Here is an 18,015-nt window from a genome sequence, read left to right as displayed (position 1 = left end):
AAAACGAGGGACGAGAAAAACTGTAATATTGTTACATATCGGTGACAGAACTTTGTGTACAGTCCAATGAAAATGTTCACCAAGTAAGGCTTTCACGTGTTCGGTTCTGATTGGTTGTTGGAAGAGGGTTATTATGGTATTTCAGTTAAAATATTTACCGGGAATAAGTTTGAATGGCGAAAGACTTGCTTCGCGCTCTTTTTGTTTTTTGCTACTTCAAAAATTAGTTCAAAATGTATTATTTTTCTAATTGAAATTAAAATATATTAATAAAGGTTAATAATTGTTTTTTCTTTTCCATAACTATATAACTATATATTTATTTATTACTGCTAAATATATACATCATTTTAATTATAATATCATTTTAATTATCATTTTTAATTATAATTGTAAATATATACATCACACTGCCAAGGTTTTTAAGATGAATTTGATACGTTCTTCTTCTTATGTTTTTTCTTTCTTAAATTTCAATAAGAATAATAATAAAAATAAACAATTAAAATTACATTTTTAAAGTAAAAATAACAATGTATTTTTTACAATTAAATAATTTTGATAGTTAACTTTTATTTATCTATTCCTTTGTTTTTCTTTGATCAAATTTATTTCATTTTATTTCTATTCAATTTAAAAAGTTAATTTCTCCTCATTTTTCACCTTTTTTTAATATTTTTTCCTTCTACAAAATACAACATTAAAGTCTTATTTGTTAACATATTGTTATTTTAATTTTATATAATAAATTAAAATAAAATATGTATTTTCAAATTCTAAGTACTAATTAATATTAATTTTAGATACTTTATGTATTAATAAAAAAATATTATAATCTTTCAAAAAATTATCCAACCAGAATACCAAACCTTCTTCAAACTCACTCTTTCACTGTTTCTTCTTTTCACACTTTTTCCCTGAAATTCAGAACAAACCCTAACAATCCCGATGACTCCTCGCGTCGGCGATTTCGAAAACGACAATCTGTCCTCCACCGACGACGATGACGACGACGTCTTCAAGGAAGATATGGCCGCGCTCTCCCGAGCCTGCATGATCGTTGTCCCAGGCGCCGATGATTATTCCGCAGCTGAAGACGATGTTCAGCCGATGGTCCCTCTCACTGATGACGCCGGCACTGCTATTGTTCCCGTGGCCACCGACTCCGACTCCGACGACCAGGACGACCTCGAATGTCTCAAGAGAGTGCAGAGCCTTTACCAGCCTCTGTCCGTTCTTCCGCCGCTTGAGCCGGCGGTGGCCGTGTCTGACGACGACGATGACGTGGATGACCTCGAGACCGTGCGCGCCATCATGAAAAGGTTTGGCGACTACAACGAAGGTATTTGAGTTTCCTCTGTGTGATCTCGTTGCTGAATTTTGATTTCGAATTTCGCTTGTAGTTTCTGAATTTGGGATGTGAGTCTAAGGGAAATAATAGTGCGAGCTGAGCTATAAGTAGAGAATAAAATATAGATATCGGGTGGTGGTTGGAACTTGTTGATGTTTAAGCATAATCGGCGTGACAGTTATTGATAAGAGAAGGAAAGATTGTATATCCATGTATCTATTTTTTTTTGTATACATGCATGTCTTAACTGAACTGTGTTGTACTTCTGAAAGGATGCTTTGAAATGAGTTTTAGATGTCTCTTGTGTGGCTGAATTTGGATGTATGTTTTTTAGGTTATGGACCTAACTTAACTCATCCTACAAAACACTTGTATTAAGCTTTATAAGATCTTATCAGGCACTATTTATAGTTTATAGTCAATGCAGGATCTCAGTATTCCCTAATAATATACCATTTCTTGTCAAAGTGGAAGTGGGACTTGGGGTTTTACCTTATAATGTTTATATATTCTCCAAGTTGTCTTGTTGGCAGTTCTCTTTTAGGACTTTGTTTTTTTTTAACAAAAACTGGCATGCTGGCAATATTAGGTTTGCATGAAGGTGGAATAAGTAAGTTGGTTGAGGAGGATCAGATTTCCAGCCTGGGCTGTGAGGGTGACATTGCTAATGGCTCAATCCATTACGAATCAGATGGTGGTGAATTATGTCCTTTCTCTCAAGATCCTAATGAGGCTGCCACAGAGGAGTTGATTGAAAACATTGAAATGCAGCTTAGTGATTTTGTTGAGAGTTCTGAACCGGATGCCTGGGAGTTGTCCAGATTACCACAGAAGAAAATGAGCTGTCCTCCTGTTGTTCAGTGTTTTATTGATGCCATTAAGAAAAATAGGGATTTGCAGAGATTTCTTAGAGGTAAATTGATTGAGCTCGAGGCTAAAATTGAGGAAAGCAAAAAGATAAGGAATAAAATTAAAATTCTTAAGGACTTCCAGGCTTCATGCACTAGAAGAACAGGGAATATATTATCACTGAAAAAAGATCCACGTGTTCAATTAATATCTGCAAAAAGGTCTTCTGCTCGAAAGAAGTCTAAGGTTAGTTCTATGATGCTTTTATAGTTTGCTGAAGTCTAAGTTATTGTTTGTACTATTTCATCGTGAAATAGAGGTGCTAGTCATATATATATTTATCCCTCGGTAGACTAGTGGATATTGTTTAAGATTCTCTTTCACTTGAAACTTATTTTTTAATTACGAGAACCATAGATGCTATCTGTTTCATACAGTTTAGTGGGTTTGAGTGTTAATATGAAATAGTTATTGGAGAGAAAGGTTTCTCTCTCTTATGAAAGCCTGGATACTTGAAACATGCATAATATAAAACTAGAATGGAGAGGAAAGGTTCTTAAAAATTCAAGATATGATACAGCCTATTAATGCTATCATGAATTTAAAAAAACTTTACATCATAGTTACCAATCTCAAATAGTCGCATGTGGCAGTCATCTTTGAAGAGGCTATAGTGGGAAACAGGGAGACTGCTAATTTAAATATTTAGTATAAATTAAATAATTCAGGATAAATAGTCTGTTCATTACAATAAATATTGACATATTTTATTTTTAGTGCAATAAGAAAAAAAAAAGAACAATCTTAATACAAAAACTTTAATTTTGTTAGTTTTATTTAAACTCCATTAATGATAGAGATAATTGAATCTTTCATTAAAGGAAAATTTAATGTTAATATGTAACTAGCCTTGAAGGAAGTCTTCTCTACCCTTTGTTTTTTGCTTTGTAAATTTAAAATCTTTAGGGGCTCCCTTCAAGGTTAATTGTATAGTAAACACACGTGGTAATTACTAAAGTAAACACGTGCTGGATAAACCATTAACGCACTTAAAAAAGACTACGAAATTAAAGTTTTTGCAGTAATAGTTTTATTTTCTGATTGTACTAAAAAAATATATCAATATTTGTTAAACTAACAAAATTAAAGTTTTTGTAGTAATATTGTGTTTTTTGTCTGATTGTACTAAAAACAAAACATATCAATATTTGTTACTCTGAAGTGACTATTTACCCAATAATTTTAGTACACTTATAATACTAAAAAATAAAGCTATTTATGATAAATAATAAGTCAAATTATACATTACGAAAAACATGGGGTCCTTGAAAATTGAAAGCTGGTGGTGAAATTTATAGAAAAAAACCACTAAAAATTAGTAAAATGTGAATTGGGAAGTCCAATGGAAGAATTGAGTGTTGAGTGTATCCAAGTAAGGTTTGTTGAGTTGAGCCTATCGAACTACCTATAATATCATTCTCACGCTCAAGATCTATAATCCTCAATGTGAGAGGGTGTGTTAGAGACTCGCATTAATTAGAGATGTTGAGTCTATCTAAGTGATGTTAGTTGAACCTATCAGATTATCTATAATATCTATTCTCATGCTCTAGATCTCTAATCCTTAGTGTGAGAGAGTGTGTTAGAGATCTCACATTAATTAGAAATATGACCAATTTATAATATATAAGTGGGTGAAAATCTTATTTTCCAACTCATTTTTATGAGATTGAGTTAGACTTAAAAGTTCACTTTCTAAGACATGATCCATGGCAGTTGACATGAGACTTTCTAAGTTATAGGAGTCATATCTCAAACGCTTCAGTCAATAAATTTTAAAAAATATAAAAGATTTGAAGGATGCTCCTTGTAAACATATATTGGATTATCATGTGCATTGGTATCGGAAATGGGTACGACATTGATACTTTATCATTTTTGTTTGAGATTAGTAACTTTTCTCTTTACTGCCTTTGATTAGAAGGGTGGAATTTAGTCTTTGTTATTTGATTCGGGTATTATGCCTGATTTGGGGGTATGATTAAGGGATTTGAATCTATTGCTTAGCAGTCTTGCACAGTAATTGAGAGCAAATATTTAGGTAATTTTGTTGTTATCTATTTAGTGGCTGGTAACACAGCATTTGTCACCTTCTGAGTATTGTGATTCAACTTTTTTCTGGCAGAAACATAAAAAGGTACCTGCAATGTGTTATGGCCCAGAAGAAAATTCTCGTGTCGCTAACTATAGGATGGTATTGGAAAGATTTCCACTTTCGTTGGATCGGAAAAAATGGTCTACGGTAGACAGGGGAAATCTTTTTAAGGGAATTAAGCAACAATTCCAAGAAATGGTGCTTCAACTTTCACTTTCACTTGATAGAACAAGGTACTATAAATTCTGTTTTGTCGTGGTATATTACTAAATTACTAACTCCTGCTTGACCAATGTGACCCTTCCCCTGTTGTGTTTCGAATCTTCCCCTTGATGTACCTCCTTTACAGTTCCGATGGCTTGCTTGGAGATGCTGATGACATGGATAATATATTTGCATCTGTTAAAGATCTTGAAGTCACACCAGAGAGGATTAGACAATTTTTGCCTAAAGTTAATTGGGATCTGATGGCTTCTATATATGTTGGTGGCCATACTGGGGCTGAATGTGAATCAAGGTATAAGTTTTTTTAATTTGTGAGTTTTTTTCCTTTTGTGTTTTTGTGCATGAAAAAAATTAATCTTGGCTATGATAAAGTATTTTATGTTTCTGATATTGGTGAACTCATGCTGAATTTTAATCAATGTATGTATATACTGATTGGTGAAGTTTTCTCTTGTGTGTTTGTATGCATGAAAAGATGGTTCTTGGTTATGATAAAATGTTTTGTGTTGGTGTTATTGTGCCATGCTCATTTTTCATATTTGTTCTAAGAGAGTTACTTTGATACTGTTTTATTGATACACTGTGGATTGAACTTTTTGAAATTATTTTAATACACATAATGAGATAAGAGGTGCTAACATTGAGCTTGAATGGAGTAGGTGAAAAATAGATTGGGTTTTAGCATAGACATGTTTTGGTGGGTTTTGGGGGGTCTTCACTTCACGTGAGTTTCAAATTGACAACAAATTGACAAATCACAATCTCTTTAAATAGGGTCAGCGTAGGATGAAACAATGTAGTTTCCTTTCCCTATATAATTTGTTTCTTCAGTTTGGGTATTAAAATGCTCTATCAATCTTCATTGAGGGGAAGATCAACTTGTCTCTTAATTGCACAGTATATTTATTTAACTGCTTCGTTATAACCCGTTCTGTATTCGTAGTCCTGTCCATACAGTTCTTTGACTATTGTTTCATGTTTATTGCCTTTCTATGAAGAATATTTTTCCCCTACATTGCAGACATCTATGACGATCACCATCACAGACAGTTTACCATTTTGGATTTCAGTAAGAGTTCAAGATCAATACATCATGCAGGTGGGGTTGTACATGACATGATTTTTAACATAGTGGTGCTTAATATGTCTGGTGGTTGTCATCATCACAGATGTCTGTTATGTAGACCATAGAATAATGTCTATCTGTATGAATGGTTGAATTCCATACTTTTGCAAACACAGGTGGTTGAATTATGAAGATCCTTTGATCAACCAAGGTGCATGGACTAAGGAAGAGGACAGGTCCCTTTTACTTATTGTCCAAGATATGGGCATCAGGAACTGGTTCAATATTGCCTCATCATTGGGCACAAGCAGGACTCCATTTCAATGTTTGTCACGATTCCAAAGGAGTTTAAATCCTTCAATGCTAAATAGTGAATGGACTGAGGAAGAAGATGCTCAACTATGTTCTGCTGTGACATATTTTGGTGATGGCAATTGGCAGTGCGTGGCTTCTGTTTTAGAACGGCGAACAGGAACCCAGTGCTCAAATAGGTTGGTTAGCTATTTAAATTTTGTTCTATATTTGTAATTTAATTTTGCTAGGCCATTATCTGAAATCAAATAATATTTGACGGTAGCCTTTCACCCTACTTAAGATAACAAGGTAGATTTATGTGTAGTTCACAGTTTGATGATACTGATGCTTTGGAATCATCTTCTTTTAAGCTGTTATTATGTGGCCTTCATGATTTCTGGTGATTGTCAAATTGAATAATTTGATATCAGCTCAGTATTGTTTATACAGTATTGTTGAAAAGTGGAAGGTTGAGAAAGAAAGTATCTATTCTTCTATAGGGTAAGGTAAAGATCGGCCATTTGTTTAGTGACACAAAACAATAATATCCGACCCTGTAGTTTTAGTCAGTACTTGGTTATTTACAACCTGGTTTCAACTGGGAGAGAATATCTGGTTACTTCTTTAGGATGGTGGTATTTTATGTATTTCTGGAGGTTGAATTATATAGAAATGCAAATGAGCGTGTCCTCCTCCTATATTTATCCTTTTGAAGAAAAGCATTACTTCCATACCTTGTTTCTCACAATGCATCATAAACCTGTCGAAATTTGGAAAGTGATTTGCTTTGATATCTACATGACGGAAAAAAGAAGAATATATCCATTCAGAATGGTTCAAGACTCTATTTCCTTTGTTTCTCTCATGTGGTTGCTTTATGTTAAAAACAAAAAAGAAACATATTATTGAAAATGAAATGACACCATTACGAGAAAATATGGTCACTGATATTAAAGTTAAATATCTGCAATTATGTCTGGTTCAATAAATTAACTGAGTTAAGTTTATTGGAGAACTGGAGAAGTTTATTTGTGGCTGCATTTTGTCTGGATGCAGATGGAAGAAATCCCTTTGTCCTGAGAAGAAAGGGAGCTTTACACCAGAGGAAGATATACGCTTAACAGTAGCTGCCATGCTTTTTGGGCGGAAATGGAATCAAATAGCTAAATATGTTCCTGGCCGGATCCAATCTCAGTGTAGGGACAGGTACGTTTTGTTTAAAAATCTTGGCGACATGATTTCCTTACGGTCTTAGGTTCTTCTTAAAGTTCTTGAACATTCTTATGCCAGATACCTCAATAGTCTGGATCCTTCTTTGAAATGGGGTGGATGGACTGAGAAAGAGGATTTAAGATTAGAAGCTGCAATTGCCAAGCATGGATATTGTTGGTCTAAGATTGCTGAAGAAGTGCCTCCCCGTACGGATTCTCAATGCCGAAAGTATGAGTTCAAATTAACTTCAATATGAAAATCTAAAAATCTTCAATTTCTATAATCTTACATGTATTCTTCTCATTGAACAGGAGATGGAAAGTGTTATACCCTGAACAAGTTCCTTTGCTTCAAGAAGCAAGAAAGAAGCAAAGGGCTATTATTGGTAGTAACTTTGTTGATCGAAAATCTGAACGTCCAACCATTACACTTAATGACTTTCTACCTTTACTTGCATTAGCTCCTAAATCTGATGTTGGTGCTTCAGACATCTGCAAGAAGCGGAAGACAAGGTACTCCCATTTAATCTCCCTTTCATTTTTCCCTTATTTCTCAACATCTTACACGTGTGATTCCAACATTGTTAGGATTATTGTTTGATAGGATTCGACCCTATTACAGAGGTTTATCCGAGAAGAAATAAGGTTAATGGGAATAAGCTAATTGTTGTAGTTACAAGTAGTTACGAGTTAATTATCATGTCAGCAGAGTTAGTTAATAATAAGAGGTGTGTATATAAATAGATACATTTTGGGTTTAGGAAAAGGAGGTAAAAAAATATATGTTGGGAGGATGTTGGTCCTTCGAAGGACCAGAGTTATTGTTTCTGTAAGGAAATATACTTTGTTTGTCTTTCTTATCTCGGTAAACCTCATCTTTCTTAAGTTTCTGATCCAGTTTTTGTATAATTGTTTCAGTATAACATGCTGGGCATATAATGTTGGAAATTGAATATTATTTCGGGTATAATATTGTTTTCTAATTCTCGTTCATTCATGCAGCACTGTTCCCAAGAAAATGAGCTCTAAGAAAGGTGCAAAGAGAACTCAACGTACCAAAGAAGTACGAGATACAGAGGTATATCATGATGATGAGCTCTACCCAGTCTCTACATGCAGCAATCTTCCCAAAAAGAAGATGAGGTTCAAAAGACGTATAAAAAGTAGTCGAAATCCTCCCCAAGAATTAGTGGATATCTCTTGTAGTGACAAGGTCACTTACATTGAGGGTTCAGAAAACCAATCTACCTGTATTCCGAATTCTGAAAATCAAGATTCAGACAACATACCCCTTGCATGTTTTTTACGCAAGAAATCAAATGAGATATTATCTAGATTTAACAAAAAATTGAGTCAAACTTCCTTCTCTAGGATTACTGATGTTCCTGAGCAGGTTGAAAGTCAAAACCCATCTGATGATCAAGGCGGCTTGCCTCATTCATGTGAAACTGTTGGAACTAAAAAATTGCTTGTGCAGCCAAATGTTGCTTCTGATAGACGAGTGAGAAGTGATGATGATGAGGATGACCATATGACCCTTGCATGCTTTCTAAAAAACAAGCCAAAGAAAGAGGTCAACCTGCTAAAGGACATGGTGCGTGCTCTTCCAAATTAAAAGCAGGATCTGTATTATTAAATGATGAACGTTGTGCAAGCATATATCTGATGACAGTGGACCGTCAATGTCAAAGCATGTTGAAGACATGGAGACTGTTTTATATGGTTGTGTTGCAAAACCAATCGATATCATTGTGGAATAAAAGGTTGATGAGCTTTTTACTTCCCTCACGCAAAACAGGCCAAGGAGGGAGCCAAAACATCCCAGTAGATATTTGTAGGCAGGTAAACTTCATTTGTTTCCAATTGACTAAAAGTTGAGCCAAACGAAATTGGGTAGTGGCTAATCTATATGCAAAAGTTTGATTAATTGAAAGCCCACTTTCATTATCTTGAATTTGGGTCTGTATACAGATTTTCGTCCTGGCATATTTTGTAAATTGTCTGACTTTAAGAGTCTTTTTCCATTTTATATTTTATTTTTCTCTAGTTTAAACTGTAAAATGGTCCGATTTTGGATTGATTTGCTGGTAGAAACCATTGAATTAGATTATTGATTTGCTGTCTATTTTGTTTAAAGACGTTTATGATGTGTTGTTAGTAGGATAATAAGTTGTACTACTAGAAGCTGGTAGAAGATTTTATCTCTTTATAATCATTACTTTAGGGTTAGAGTTATCTGTATATAGAGGCTAATGTACTCTTTCAAATCAATCAATTGAATAAAAATCTTCTTTCTTTCAGATTAATCCTTTTAAATTGGTTTCAAAGCTTCCGATCTTGGGAGTCTTGCTTTCACATTTCTTCTTTATAGTCTTAGTTACGACTCTTTTTAGGGTTGTTTGAAATCTAACCATTTCATTTCATTATTGAGGTTGCCTCACCCAACTTGCGGTTCTATCTTTTTTTGTAGTTGTCGTCATTGGAATTGTTGCCCTTTCTACCTACCGCCTTTCGTCGAAGCCACACCTGTGATACAAGTTGTCGTCATTGGAATTGTTGCCCTTTCTACCTACCGCCTTTCGTCGAAGCCACACCTGTGATACAAGTTGTCGTTGGAGCTTTTTGTTTTGCTATTCTGTTTTATTTAGGAGGCTAAAGAATCCCTATTATTCATTTTAGCATGGCAACTCCACTAAAGCAATGTTGATCTTCCACACGTGCTTTCTTATTGTATTCTCTCTGTTTCTATCTCTTTTATTTCTGTTTTTTTTAGCATAGATTTGTATTTTTTTAGTAGATATAAGTTGTAGGAAATTTTGTATAAAAACTATATTTTCCTGCTATAATTTTTTGTATAGACTGTCTTCTAATATAATCAATTAGGATTTTTGTTGACATCTTTTTGAGTTGATTCTTGTTGTAGTGGATTCCTCACTTTTAAGAGCTTTTGGGCAATTGGATTCTTCACTTTTTGTACTCTTGATCAAGGTTGTCAAACTCGTGAGTTTACGTAGAATTGTGGAAGTTATGTGAACTCGACTCGTAAGAGTCTACTTTCAACCCGCAACACGCGACCACTTGCAACCCACGACCACCACACGATCCACCTGCAACCCGCAAATGCTCCACTAGATCGACCGTCGCACTCCACAGAAGAAGACGAAGTTGATCGAAGATGCAAACAAAAATGAAACGGGAAACCCTAACTTTTAAGAGTTGAAAATTTCAAAATTTCAAAAACTTAAAATTTTTGAAAATTTAAAACATTTCAAATTTTTTGAAAATTTAAATTTTTTCAAAATTTGAAGTGTTTCAAAAAGCTTTAAAATTTGAAAATTTGAGAAATTTAAAATTTTTGAAAATTTTAAAAAATAAGAAATGAACGCAATTTTCATAATAATGAAATAAAATCAAATACTTATATAAAGATAAAATAGAAAAAAAAATTGATGGAAGTTAAGGAAGGAATCACTTTATATATAGGAGGTATAGATAGAAAAACTCCTCCGTCTTTGGAACCTCACTAATGGCCTCAATACGCATTGTTTCGTCGGCCACACCAATCACGTCCTCTTCGTCACGCTCTCCAACAACTCTGTTATTGCCTCCGACGACTGTGACAATAGCTTGAAGGTGTGGAACGTGTCGGTCATACGCATGGCAATCCTAGGGAACGATGCCCGATGCCAAGGATGTCCACTGTGCTTTGTCCTGGCGGCAGCGTCTCCGAGGTTGGTGAGGGCGGCGTAGGACGGTAGCATCAAGGTTTGGGACTTGGACATGAATAATGGAGACGCGTTGGTGAAGCGTTTTGCAACCTCCCGCCACGTAGGTTATGTGAACACGGTGGGCGCTTCCTCAGGACGGGTTCGTCATCGTGGGTGTCAGAACAGATGATGACAGACCCGTCCTGAGAAAGTGCTCCCGTGATCACGTGGTCGGAGATTGCAAAAAGTTTTACCAACGCGTCGCTGTCACTAACCTCGAAGATGACAGAGTTTATATTTAATTTTCTTGAATATATATAGCCATTAATTATCATCATTTGAATAATTATGCATAATTTTGACTTTTACATTTTACGATACAGTCTAATATTTTTTTCTTTTCAAAATTTTGATACTTTTTCATTGATAGTTTAAATTGAATCTAAATTTTTTACACAAGAGAGATACCTTTATGGTTTCTAAAATATAAGGATATTGTGTCTGAAGAGTTTGAAAATTTAAAAAAAATTAAAAATTTCAAAAACTTAAAAATTTTGAAAATTTAAAACATTTCAAATTTTTTTGAAATTTGAAGTGTTTTGAAAAGGTTTTAGAATTTGAAAATTTGAAAAATTTTAAAATTTCAAAAAATAGAAAATGAATGCAATGTCCATAATAATAAAATAATCATGGTATAGAAAGGAGACGACAACCATCTTTGGAACCTCACCAGCGGCCTCAACCGGCACGGTTTCCACGGCCACACCAATCATGTTCTCTCCGTCGTCACCCTCTCCAACGATTCTGTTATTGTCGACCGTGACAATAACTTGAAGGTGTGGAATGCGTCGGGCATACGCATGACAATCTTAGGGAACAATGACGAGGACGTCCACTCCGTTTGGGTTTCGTGCGTGGGCTTTGTCTTGGCGGTGGCATCTCCGAGACTGGTGAGGCGGCGTGGAACGGTAGCATCAAGGTTTGGGACTTGGACATGAATAATGGAGACGCGTTGGTGAAACGTTTTGTAACCTCCCGCCACGTAGGTTATGTGAACACGGTGGGCGCTTCCTCAGAACGGGTTCGTCATCGTGGGTGTCAGAACAGATGATGACGGACCTATCCTGAGGAAGTGCTCCCCTGTTCACGTGGGCGGAGATTGCAAAAAGTTTTACCAACGCGTCACTGTCACTAACTTCGAAGATGACAAAGTTCTTGAAGAGCTTGACGGAGAAGACAAAGTTCTTGAAAAACGTGTAAGAAACTTATTTAATTTTCTTGAACCTATATTCTTATGTTTTCGGCCATTAATTATCATGATTTGAATAACTATGCATCATCAATACAGTCTAATCTTTTTCTTTTTTTCAAGATATTGATACTTTTTCATTGATGGTTTTAAATTGAATCCAAATTTTATACAAAGGTATGAGGTACCTCTTATAGTGTTTAAAATATCAAGATATTGTGTGTGAAGAGTTTAATAATGCATTCATGTGTATCTTTTTCAAAGTTTTTATATTTCTGGTCTTGTTTTTTTAATTTTTTTTTCAATTTCATATTTTTGTTCTAAAAGGTAAGAGACTCGTGCATCTTTAGATGACTTATCTGCTAAATGTACAATTCTGTATGGTAGATTGGTGTTATAGAGAAAGGTTTTAGATATTTTTTTATTTTTTTTTTGTTTGTAATAAATATGAATACAATAGATGTAAGTTTGATATGTTGAGATTGATGTACGTAAAGATTATGCTTCTGTAACAAAATTTGTCTGCTAAATCATTCTGAAATAAGATCTTTTAGTTACATTTTCATGGTTTATTGTATTTTGAAGAGGGTTTTACACGATGGGTTTTCAATATTTCTTAATAACACCTAATATTTTTCTATTTTCTTCAAAATTGTCTCATTCTTTTTGGAAATTTCCTTGTGCAAATCTTATCTCTAACAAGATTAAGATAACGTTGTTTTTCAATATTGATAATAAGCTAAAAATTATACTAGAAAATTAAAAGTTATGCGTATTCCTATTTATTAAAATAATTATAAATTTATTTCTATCTTCTATATATAAAGAGATTTTTTTTGTAATTTTTTTATATTTTATTCTTATATGATATAAATGTTTTGTTTCATACATGACGTTATTTTCTATTTTTCTCAAAAAAAATTAATTTTAAATTTCTTACATTTTTAAATCCTAAAACTTTTTGGAAACACTTCAAATTTAGAAAAAATTTCAATTTTCAAAAAATTTCAATTTTTAATATTTTCAAAAAAATTCAATTTTCAAAATATTTAATACAAAACTCACTGTGATACAAAGTAACAAAAAATTCCAATAAAGATTATTACATGTTATTTTTAAAATAAACAAAATATTTACAGTCATCGGGCCGCTATCGGACCACCCATAATATATTGTCTCACGTACGAGTTGGCAATCTCGGTGTGAGGGGGAGGGTGTTGGAGATCTCACATCGACTAGAGATTAGATTCTTTCATTGTATATAAGTGGGTGCAAACCTCAACCTTATGAGCCGGTTTTATGAGGTTGAGTTAGGCTTAAAGTCCACTTTCTTAATAGTTATACATGCTATGAAGGAAACTCAAAATATGAGACTTACTAATGTCTGGCTTGAATGTCATTTTGCATTTATCAGATTTACGGTTACTCATATTTTTTCGTGATGGGGATGCGTGTGTTGATAAGTTGATTAATTTATGATTTATTCATAAAAAATTATTTCATTAATATAATAGGCTTCCATCTAGTTTGTTCTTAGAATTAGTTATGAATAAGTATAGTTATCAAAATTACCAATATTTATCATCATGCTTTCCATATCATTAATGTTCAAGATACTCAAATTTCACAATCTATAATTCACATTTCATAATCCAATTCTTTTAACTCAATCAACATTCTAAACAGCATATAACATTCTCTCATTCTAAACAACATATAAATAATCTCTTGTTGAAACTAATTTGAATATTTTGTTCAGGTTAAAATCTAAAACAATATAACTAAAAACAACGAAAATTTATATAAATGCACTAGTAGTTGAGAGAAAGAAAAAAAATCAACAATCAAAATCAAGATTAAGTTTAAATATTAGCGGAAAAAGAAAATCAAAACACTTTCAAAACAACAAGACATTTACTCCTGAAATAAAATATAATAAGATAAGAATGACTCTTAGGACTTTTGAAAACAAGATATTTACTATGAAATAAAATATGATAAGATAAGAGTGACTCTTAGAAGATAAGAAACTATGTGATAACTTTATTTAAACAAGAGACAAGAGTTTTTAGAAAGTGAAAAGAAAAAAAAATATTATATGCATAACAATGAATGAGAGCAAAAAGAGGTATTACTAAGGCTATTTTTTTCATTATTTTTAATTATATAACAATATACTTAACATTAATTTATTAATTTATATAATTACTTGTTTCGACCTCAAGTTGTTGGACAACATCGCTAGGGTCAATCACAGCATCTGAGGTATTATCCGCTTTGGAAGTCGGTACTCCGTCACGGTTTTATCCTTAAAAGACACCTCGAAGGGTGAAGGAAATATATAAACTGCCTTTGACCTCGAATCTGAACGATGTAGAACTGTATTAGCATACGGGAACAAGCCCCCCAGTCGAGGTCTAAGGGGAATGGATCCCCTAGTTGAGAGACGAAGCCTCTTCGACCCTACGGTGGCACCATTGTTCCAACCTCGTTGGACAAATACTTTACTAAGGCTATTTTTTTCATTATTTTTAATTATATAACAATATACTTAACATTAATTTATATAATTACCTAATTATTGTAATTTATGTTGATATTTAATACAATATTACTACATTATAGCAAAATGTGTATTTGATTATTACTCGTTCATAATTCAACTTAACCTACTAAAAAATCATAACTTAACATACTTTCGAAAAGTTGAAACGCAACCAAACACGCCTTAAAACTTTAACTACACCTTTAACTGAATAGAACTTTTCTTGGCACATAACAAAAACTACATTTCTAAATTAACAAATTTTGCATATAGGTTTAGTTATTTCATGATGTATAAGTTATAAATGGACAGATTTTGATCAAAATTGGTATAATTTTGCATTGATAGTTATGAAGAAAAAAGGTCAAAAAGTATAGAGTTGGATAAATGATAAATGATAAATGAAGTCAGTTGGATACATGGCAAATGAAATGGAAGTAAAAACTACTAAAACTAAATTTTCCTTTTTTTTCTTTTACAAATACCATCATCATATTCTAACTAAATTCACCTTTAAATTCATTACATTTTGCTGTAAAAACTACAAAATTGTAGCCAAGAAATGACTTAGATTCATTTTGATCCTAAAGTTCAAAAATCTACAATGTCTCCCATAAAAATTGAACGTATAATGTATTAGAGAAATTTCAGAAGTTATTCAAAATAAACATATTTCAAAAATTGAAACTTCTTATTTTTTTTTATCGACAGAGAAAATTAAACTTCTTATTAATACCATATAACTTCATATCTTTTGGACAAGGAACTAGAAATTAAAAGAATCTTCTTTAACAAATTTATCACAATCTTTCATTACAAGTCTTGTACCTTAAACATTATCTTTGTAAAAAAACAAATATTAAACATTTGAAAACCGAACAAGGTTGGCAAAAAATTTCATTTACTAAAAGAATTAACTAGATTGAGAACTCAAATCCAAAACATCATCTTCCTACCATGCAATTGTTCGAGGTAACCAACAGAAAATGAAGATTCATTCAAGAAGAACCACCATTACAAAACTCTATTAAATATAATGAAAAGTAATGCATTACAACATTTTTTTCAAACACAACAGAAAGAGTTTGAAGCTGGATGTTATGTCATCTCTGTCTTCCATTGTTTTCAACACAAACATAGATCTCTAATTTTCCACCTTGACTTTTCTAGGGTTCCAAGCTATGAAATGTAAGATCCTTCAGTCAACAAAGATGATGCAGACAAATCATCAACTCATCGCCATTAAACAAAGGTCAAGAACAAGGATCTGCAGAAAGAGTTAGCAAGAAAATATACAAGGACTTGAAAACTCAGTCCAACAATAAAACTCACACAAATCCAGATCCAAAACACCATTATGAGAAACATGAATATTCCACATACCTTGGACAAGATTACTCAGTATGGATCTAAACATTGACATACCTTCAGCAAGGTTCATACAAAGCAAGAACACAGCATGGAAGAAGATAGAAAAGGGACAACACCCTTTCACAAGAATGAAGTGATTTGCTTCAAGATTAAACTTTCTAGGTTTTAAGAGAAAAAGGAGAAAAGGGTGTAGAGCTCCCTTCAATCCAAAGAAGGATGATACTATAGAGGCAGATGAAGCTCCCCAGATATGGAAGCCACAAGACTACCACAAAACATGCTGATGGGTAGAACTGTGGGATCCATAGCTAAGCAGCTCAATCCACCCAGTAAGATCCTCAATTGGACTTCAAGGAGCTCCACTCCATAACCCCTACAAGGTCAAACCCTAGCCAAAAAACACTTATCAACTTCCAAAAACCAAAACCGTTAGCACACACAAAGCCACCAAAAATCAAGAACATGCAGAAAGATGATAGAAGGCAACCCTTTCATGAGTTTTCTGAGAAGGAACAGCAAAACAGAAAACCCTAGATCTCAGATCTAGGAAGTTCCACAAGATTGGTGACACAAGGGTGTATATATACATGAGGTGAGAGGGTTTGAGAGAGGTGCTCGAAATGGAAAAAGCAGTGATAAATGTAGGCTCAACAACCCCAACGCTATTGAAAAGGTTAAGGGTAAAGGGTCCATTGACCACACCACAGCTTTTTTATCTCTGCAGAAAAAGAATAATAAAAAAAATGAAGATATGATGGTAACGTGGTGGTGGTGGACCAGGAGCAGAGTGCTAGCTGTTTTCTTTGTTTTGCTTTTGTTGGATGCTTTATCACCATATGTCTCGGGAACCACCTTCCTTAGATTCCCTCTGCAAACTCATCACGTGCCCTTCTGCCAAATTTACTTCTCCTTTTCTACACATTCATTCTTCCTAACACTACTTTCTTTCATCATCTATATATTCAATCTTTTCATCAACTATTCAAATCTATAATTAATGTCTTTGCATGCTTTCATCAAATTTCAATGTATTATTTATCTTCTAATTAATTATTAATGTGTGTTTTAATCAATTATTCATTTGTTATTAATATAGAGTATTGATCAAGAGCAATTCAAGAAAATAATTAATATATTATTAATTTTGTAAAATTATCTCCCATTTCTTTATCTTTGTTGCAGACATTTATTCTTGTTATTTGTGTCTGAGGTCAGAAAAAATAATTAATTATTTGTTACATTTAGAGGATGTGACTTGCTTTCTTTGTTTATTTTTAAGTTGTTTTATAATAAACAAAAAAAAAATGCAATGTTTTTATCTTAACATTTTATACATGATTAGATGAAAAAGTATCAATATAACTAATAATAAAAGTTAATAATGCATTGAAATTTGAAATTCCATATAGATATAAACAAAAGTTTGAATGTTTAAAAGAGACAAACTGGATATATAATTTATTTTATAGTAATTCTTATAATTAATTGGATTTGTAGAAAATAAATATATATGTATATACATATTTTTACTTGTTTATATTAATATATATGTTGCTTGTAAAAAATAGTGTCACTTTTATCCTGAAGAAAATGTGGATTACATTTAATTATAAGATAACTTTTTCCTCTTCAAATAAGAGTGAAGTTTGCCATTAAAATTATGTTTTTTTACAATTTTAATATTTTAATTTCATTTCTTCTATTTTCCTTCAAAACATACCTCAATTTACCGTAAAATAGAATAGACGTTTATTATAATTTTTATGAGAGTATCATATAAATCCTTTTTAATAAATACCATAGATCATAAGAAAATAATTAATTTGATTATACTTTATACTTAAACTTTCACGTATTTATTTTAAATAATACTTTTTAAAATATAAAAAAAAATCTGAAAAAAACAAGCTCTCCGTCTTTTCGCTGGTCACAATAACAGCGTCTCCCAAAATCTAACGCTAGATCTGAAACAGTAGGGAGAGAGTGATAGAG

The 18,015-nt window shown here is 32.9% G+C and overlaps 1 protein-coding gene and 1 long non-coding RNA gene across 5 annotated transcripts; one reads left to right on the top strand and one right to left on the bottom strand.

Moving 5' to 3' along the window:
- The first annotated feature begins 849 nt into the window (after positions 1–849).
- On the top strand, positions 850–10,048 carry LOC137837954 (uncharacterized). Of its 4 annotated transcripts, XM_068647140.2 has the most exons (9): positions 850–1,342; positions 1,941–2,446; positions 4,386–4,588; positions 4,705–4,872; positions 5,823–6,137; positions 6,997–7,146; positions 7,231–7,380; positions 7,464–7,664; positions 8,154–9,195. In XM_068647140.2, exons 1-9 carry the CDS (start codon positions 949–951, stop codon positions 8,764–8,766), a joined length of 2,700 nt encoding a protein of 899 aa, XP_068503241.2. In that variant the 5' UTR covers positions 850–948; the 3' UTR covers positions 8,767–9,195. The 4 variants fall into 4 exon arrangements, 2 of the variants coding, with proteins under 2 accessions (XP_068503241.2, XP_090157350.1); XR_016520373.1 differs by lacking the exons at positions 850–1,342; positions 1,941–2,446; positions 4,386–4,588; positions 4,705–4,872 and adding exons at positions 5,602–5,679; positions 9,622–10,048 and having other exon boundaries at positions 8,154–8,993; XR_016520374.1 differs by lacking the exons at positions 850–1,342; positions 1,941–2,446; positions 4,386–4,588; positions 4,705–4,872 and adding an exon at positions 9,622–10,048 and having other exon boundaries at positions 5,602–6,137; positions 8,154–8,993.
- A 5,577-nt stretch (positions 10,049–15,625) lies between these two features.
- On the bottom strand, positions 15,626–16,705 carry LOC137837960 (uncharacterized). Its single transcript, XR_011085538.2, has 2 exons — positions 16,036–16,705; positions 15,626–15,919 (listed from the first exon to the last, which is right to left on the bottom strand). It is a non-coding gene; the product is annotated as an uncharacterized LOC137837960 (long non-coding RNA).
- Between the last annotated feature and the right edge of the window lie 1,310 nt (positions 16,706–18,015).

The sequence above is a fragment of the Phaseolus vulgaris genome, chromosome 4 (genome assembly GCF_051622355.1).
Source record: "Phaseolus vulgaris cultivar YP4 chromosome 4, ASM5162235v1, whole genome shotgun sequence".
Classification (NCBI taxonomy): domain Eukaryota; kingdom Viridiplantae; phylum Streptophyta; class Magnoliopsida; order Fabales; family Fabaceae; genus Phaseolus; species Phaseolus vulgaris.
This window is presented reverse-complemented; position numbering and strand designations above follow the sequence as displayed.

Coding starts and splice junctions, on each gene's coding strand:
- LOC137837954 (XM_068647140.2), top strand. CDS start 949: ATGACTCCTCGCGTCGGCGATTTCGAAAACGACAATCTGTCCTCCACC. Junction 4,873..5,822: donor GGGGCTGAATGTGAATCAAG/GTATAAGTTTTT, acceptor TTGCAAACACAG/GTGGTTGAATTATGAAGATC. Junction 7,381..7,463: donor ACGGATTCTCAATGCCGAAA/GTATGAGTTCAA, acceptor CTCATTGAACAG/GAGATGGAAAGTGTTATACC.